Source organism: Grammomys surdaster, unplaced genomic scaffold (genome assembly GCF_004785775.1).
Source record: "Grammomys surdaster isolate TR1022 unplaced genomic scaffold, NIH_TR_1.0 184, whole genome shotgun sequence".
NCBI classification, from domain to species: Eukaryota; Metazoa; Chordata; class Mammalia; order Rodentia; family Muridae; genus Grammomys; species Grammomys surdaster.
In genome coordinates this window covers 3,184,478-3,191,185 of record NW_021604629.1, presented here as the reverse complement: position 1 = coordinate 3,191,185, position 6,708 = coordinate 3,184,478, and the positions used below count along the sequence as shown (strand labels likewise).

Here is a 6,708-nt window from a genome sequence, read left to right as displayed (position 1 = left end):
TGTTTTTTTTTGTTTTTTTCGAGACAGGGTTTCTCTGTGTAGCTCTGGCTGTCCTGGAACTTACTCTGTAGACCAGGCTGGCCTCGAACTCAGAAATCCACCTGCCTCTGCCTCCCAAGTGCTGGGATTAAAGGCATGTGCCACCACTGCCCAGCAAAATAAATTGTTTAAAAAGCCTTTCGATTCTTGCCATTAGCAAACAGAACCTATCAAACAAGTCATCCTGACAACGTCTGCTTGAAGGACTTATCATTCCAGGATACTGAGATACAGTATAAAACTGAGATACAGTATATTGGACACGGAGGCAAGACACCCTGGCTGTCCAATCTTGGCCTGCCTTGCCTTCTAAAACTGCCGAGCCTGGGTAAGTTGGAGACAATAAATCTTAAATTTTCACAAGACTGTTAAATACACAGAAATATATGGAGCAGTGCCTGTTCTGTGTCTATATAGGATATACTCTTGGCCTGTGTGTACACGGTTATGCTGTTACATCGTGGATCCCTGTGCAACAATCCCCAAACACCAGAACAATTTAATGAAACAAACAAAAAGTATTGTTTTAAAAACTGCTGTATTCAAAGTCAATAATAAACTTTAAGGTAAATAAGCTTTAAAACAAAAGCTTAGGAGCAAAAATAAATAATTTACACAACTCACTAACCCAGTTTCTTGGAGTAAATCCATTCTCGGCCACAGAATGATAAGCCCAGGCCAGACCTGTGGGAAACTCTCATAGTTGATTATCATAAAAAACAGTAGCAAAAAAATCAGAAGGCTGAATAGAATCTTTAACAACCCAAACAATGGATATACTTTGTTTTTGAGAAAGTATTTACTCTGTAGCTCAGATTGGCCTGGAATTCACCACATAGTCCAGGCCAGTCTCAAATTTATGTACTCCTCCTGCCTCAGGTCTTTAATGCTGGGATTACAGGCACATGCTACCATTCCCAGCTTCAAACACTGGATTTAATGTTTTAATTTAAAATAACCAAACTTTGTAATTTTATACATAATCCAATGTAATGCTAAAATAATCAGCATTTTATCTTGAAGAAGTGTTATATAACAGGGATGGGACACTATAAATGAAGTCTTGAAATACAAATAAAAATGGGCATGTAGTAGGACAAAAAATCCAGACATGAACTGGAGGGAGATCTGAAGGCTTGCATCCTTTATTTTCTGTGATGGCTTTGGAGTTATGATTGTTTCACATGTAGAACCTTCAGCACATTAGATAAAGCCGTTTTTTTCACAGTAAGTTAAAAGCTCATCTTGACTGTGTTAAGACTTCGCTGGTCTTACGGGTGGATTTCACAAGAGTAACATGAAGAACTGCTGCAGGGCCTTCATTTCATTCTTCCTTGTACACAATGAATCACGCTGGGAACTTATTCCAGGGGCTATGTACACAAAAGTGTCAAGAAGAAAATGTTCTCTACTCTTGCATAAAACTGTGTCCAGTGCTTCAGGAATGGGACTTCTGCTCTGCTGGGCCGGGCTTCAGGAATTCTGCCGCCAGAGATGAAAGGCTCCTTCCTCCTCTTTTATTGCCCTGTGGTTCTGAGCATTAATCATCCAACCCTGGCGTCTCTCCTTGTTGGATCCTAGATGCTATTCTGATAGCTTCTTCCAGAGATGGCTGCTCTCCAAGCTAAAACCAGAAACACACATCAATCATTAATAATCCAAAGTCCGAACCTGGATAATGCCAGAGAATTGTTAAATGGTAGACTTGCAATTGCTCTCTGTAATTCTGATGCTTGGGTTGCTGAAATATTACTGTTAACTTAATCATTAATAACATAAAATCAAAACTTGTACATATGAGATCAGTGGAGCATATGAAAGTTCTTCAAATGCTAAGTCACCACAGGCAATGGAGTGATTCCTCAGCAGCTAAGTTCTACACCCAAGAACTAAAGAAAACTAACCAATGGCTAGAGTTTTCCTGTTTATCAAGTAAACAAAATGAGATACCATTTCCCCTCTACAGAGGGTATCTGCATCTAGCATGTGGGATTTTATATTCTCTACTGGGAACTAGGATCTTTCTAGGTTTTCTAACATGTTTCATTTTTAGTGAGGCGATGTGGGCACTCTGTTTACAGAAGGTTCTCCTCTAAGGAGTAGCTCCCTTGTGCTTTATAGAAACCTGTCTCATTAGACTCCATCTTGACAGTGAAGATGGCTGGCTGGGTACATAAAAAGACACATGTCTAACAATTTTTTCTCTTGCTATAAATTTTCTAAGAATATGCAAAGCAAAGGTGGTAAGGAACAATGTTAGTTTATGTTTTGAGTAAGGTCTCATGTAGCTTAGGCAAATGACCTTCAACTTCTGGTCTTTCTGCCTTCACTTCCTGAGTGTTCAGATTACAGGCCTAAGCCACCAGGCCTGGCTTCTATGGCGCTGGGGATAGAGCCCAGGGCCTGCTAAACAAGCACTCTACCAGCTGAGCTACACTCCCAGCCCAGGTTGGTGGTTTATTTTGCTTGTCTGAAGAAGAGACTCTACATAGCCCTGGCTGTCCTGGAATTCACTGAGATCACCCTGCCTCTGCATCCTGAGTGCTGGGGTTAACGTGCACGCCACCACTGCCCAGCTTCTGGTCTTGTGAGATCAACTCCATCACCCTGCCTCTGCATCCTGAGTGCTGGGGTTAATGTGCACGCCACCACTGCCCAGCTTCTGGTCTTGTGAGATCAACTCCATCACCCTGCCTCTGCATCCTGAGTGCTGGGGTTAACGTGCACGCCACCACTGCCCAGCTTCTGGTCTTGTGAGATCAACTCCGTTAGAGTGATTGTCTTACATTTACTATGTCATGTTAGGCACCTCCATGATTGTGCACATGGTATAAACACAGAACAGTTACATGTAACACCCAGAGTTGCCAGCACTGCTGCTGCTCACTGAGTCTGTACTCACCTGAACTGCAATCTGGGTGCCATTGGATGTTGCCACTAAGGTCAGAGGTCTGGTTTCTGTAGTTACTAAATGATGGCTATGTTGTTGGTGTCCTATTTCTGAAGAGGCTGTATGGAATGCTGCCAGGTCTTGAGCTACAATTGCAACCTTAAATGAAGCAAAATGAACAAAACACACATGAATAATTATATCTATAACTGAAAGAGGTTAAAGTCCATTTTGTGTTGGGGACCAGAGATGTGTAGACACTGCTAGAAAAGGGCACATGCCCCGTCTAGGCTACACTCTCATTTGAGGAAGTGAAGGCTCAGAGAGAAGGGACTTAACTACAATCATGAAGCACACCAATGGCAAAGCAGTTACAAGATACTGGAATATGGATCTGCTATGTCTAACTCTAGAGAGATGAGGCCTCGCTAGGTTCTGTTACCCAAAGTAGATGCTGAGGAAGTTACAAAGGCCAACTAATGCACTCCACAGATGCCTATCAACCTATCTTCTTGCATCTAACTGGAGAGCCTGGAAGGACCAGGGACATTACAGATGAACGGCAATGTCTCCTTAGATACAGTTCCCATCTTGGACCCATGGATCTCAGTAGTATCTCCTGAAGCCTGTAACCCGATAGGTTAACCCAGCCACAATTACACTTTAAAATTCTATTATTTTTATTTTACATGTATGGGCGATTTGCCTGCATGTGTGTCTGTGTACTATTTTTGTACCAGGTGGTGAAGCAGGCCAGAAGAGGGCATCAAAAGCCCTGGAATTAGAGTTACAGATAGTTATTAGTTGCCATGTGGTTGCTGGGATTTGAACCAGGTCCCCTAGAACAACAGCCAGTGTTCTTAACCACTGAGCCATTTCTCCAGCCCTTTTTTAGAGGTGGTTTTGTTTATTTGCTTGTTTGGTTTTTAAACAAGGTCTCACTGTGCAACCCTAGCTGGCCTGGAAATTGCTCTGTACACCAGGCTAGTCTCAAACTCAACAGATCTGCTTGTCTCTACCTCCCAAGTGCTGGGACTAAAGGCATGCACCTGTATGCCTAGCTGTATGCGTGTGCTTTAAATTTATTTTTAATATGTTTGTGTTTGTGGAAGTATATGTATGTATGTGTGGCCCTTGGAGGCCAGCTGGATTTTTAGGCAGTTCTAAGTTGCTTAATGTATGTGCTGGGAACTGAACTTGGGAATCTGGAGGAGCAGCAAGCACTCTCAACCACTAAGCTGCTTCTCCAATTCCTCACTTCATCTACTGTTAACTTTATGGTGCTGATGTAACTATAACTCCTATTTATAGATGGAGAAAAAAAGGCTAAAGAAGTTATAAAACTGGAGGTCAGCCTGAAGTTCACATGTCTAAATAAGAATGGATAGCCCAGCTTCTGAGCAAGTTTTGCCATTGATGATTGTGTTGACTAACAGTGAACAAAAGCAATTACCTGCTGTCCTTCTGTGCCCTCAGCGGTGACCATGGCAACAGAGTGTGTTCCTGCTGAGGAGATGACTGCATCGTGAGTAGGGACTGTGATGGGTGTGCCATCCTGTGTTACCATGGTGATGGTGTTGCCAATGGCCTGCATGTCGGCTTGAGATATGTTGACCTGCAAATACAGTGCATTTTACAAACCAGTCAATATTTCCTGTCACATTTGGCAGTCTTAACTAAGGACAGAGCCTGATCCTCACAGAAGCCTCCTCTGTGGGAGAAAATCAACTTTGCAATGGAATATAATCTTTCATTCATCAGACAAGTCTATGTCTGGTTGGCTTTTGTATTTGTGTTTTAGACAGGGTCTTTCTGTTTCCCATATTGGCTTGGAATAGTACAGTAATCCTCCTGCCTCAGTTTCCTGCTTACTGAGATTACAGCTGTCAACCTCTACTCCCCCACTTCTGCCATAGTCTCATATCTTCATAAGTCTTGGGCCTAACTCTTCCTTCTCTAGCCATCTCTAGCTTGACACCTTGCACTCTGCTCAAATTTCTGTTCCCCATGTTCCAGATTTTCTGTGTGTACTTCACCTTGCAACTTCTTTACAAACTTTTAAATCCTATTGTCTATCATTCTATCTTGTCAAATCTGCATCTGACACACCAACCACTACTGTCTCAAAATATCAAAAACCTGAGGGGCAGGGGAGTGGGATGAGAATTCCAAGCTAGCCTGAGCTACATGAAACTCTGTTTTAGGTCTACAGAGTGAGTTCTAGGACAGCCAGGGCTATACAGAGAAACCCTGTCTCGAAAAACCAGGAAAAAAAGAAGAAAAGAAAAGAAAAAGAAACTCTGTTTTAAAAAGACAAGTCATGAAAAGAAAGAAAGGTAGAGTATGGTAGCATATACCTGTAACCTCAGACATTGGGAAGTGAGGCAGGAGGATTTCTGTAAGTTCAAGTCCTGGTCTATACAGAAGTCTAGGCCAGGATGGTTTGTGTAAAAGTCATCAAACCAAACCAAATCCCAATATAAAATAAAACTCAAAAAGTATACTGACTCTAGGAGGCAAGCTCTAATACAGATGGGCAGGAAGAAGGTTTCGAATGGAAGACAGAACACAGGAGGGAGAGATACCCCCATAGCCCATCTGCCTCTTTTTCCCCTTTTTACCAAACTAAAACAACTCTAGCAAATGCTTAAAAATTACATCGAAGCCGAGTTCTTTTAGGTTATTGGTACCTACAAAACAATACCACATTTAGCTCTCAGAGAATACCTATTCTACTACTCTTCCTCAGAGAAAATCAAGATTCTTACTGAATCAACCCAACTCTATGAAGCCATCTAAACACTGATGGTTTCTGGTAAGGAAAACTGCTCTGGTATGCAAATTTTGTAGGCATTCCTTAACTTACTTCCCAGGATGATGTCATCATGTCCTTATCACCTCAGTCTAGGCTCTTCAGATTTCTCATCCTCACTCCTGGATTTAATCAGCTGCCAAGTCCCAGCCCTCCCCTGTGCTATGTTTCACCTAGACCCATTACCTCTGCTTGTTTGAGACAGGGTCTCGCCTGTAGGCCAGGCTGGGATGGAACTCACTGAGACTTGCTGCCTCAGGAGTGCTGCGATTAAAGTCACTCACCACCACACCTAGCAAGACCCAGTACTTTAAAAAAAATTATTTTTACTTATGTATTTGAACATTTTGTCTATATATACATGTCTATACATGAGAAGATGGTATTACATTCCATTATAGGCAGTTATCAGCCACCATGTGAGTTCTGGGAATTGAACTTAGGACTCCTGGAAGAGCAGTCAGTGCTCTTAACTACTGTACTATCTCTCCAGTCCAGACACAGTACTTTTGAAGCTCACAATCTCCTTGGGGTTCTGATCTTTGTCGCTTTACCTTTGACCCACAATCAGCTAAAGCCATTTGGATTCTATGGACATGTGGGACGGAAAACCATGCCAGAAAGTTTGGTAAGGTAGAGCAGGCTGAAACCCGGAGACTCGGTGGGCACACACCTGAGGCTTAGATGGTTCCTAGCTCCCTGTCAGATTCTCGACTTCAAACATGTTCCACGACATTCCTCTCTGCAAAATGAATTTAATCTCAGGACCACCCTGAGAAGCAGGGTATGGTTTTATACATACATTTTCTGTCATGACAATAAACTGTTTAGAACCATGGTCTGCCTCTTTTCATCAAGATCCGCTGTGGGAAGTCATGAAGAAGGCCTACACCTATAGAGTCACAGCCGAATCTCCTGCTGAAGGGCCTTCTGTGCTCCCAGCCACAACTGCACCAAGCCTGCCTCC

General features: G+C 42.6%; 1 protein-coding gene across 4 annotated transcripts in view; it reads right to left on the bottom strand.

Moving 5' to 3' along the window:
* Positions 1 to 558: 558 nt before the first annotated feature.
* Znf143 (zinc finger protein 143) overlaps positions 559 to 6,708 on the bottom strand; it is a 36,791-nt gene continuing 30,641 nt past the window's right edge. For all 4 annotated transcript variants that reach the window (XM_028768041.1, XM_028768040.1, XM_028768038.1 and 1 more), the window contains exons 14-16: positions 4,383 to 4,544; positions 2,942 to 3,088; positions 559 to 1,663 (exon numbers count right to left, since the gene is read on the bottom strand). In XM_028768041.1, coding sequence (XP_028623874.1) covers positions 1,580 to 1,663; positions 2,942 to 3,088; positions 4,383 to 4,544 — 393 coding nt within the window. In that variant the 3' untranslated portion in view covers positions 559 to 1,579. The remainder of the gene's footprint in view (positions 1,664 to 2,941; positions 3,089 to 4,382; positions 4,545 to 6,708) is intronic.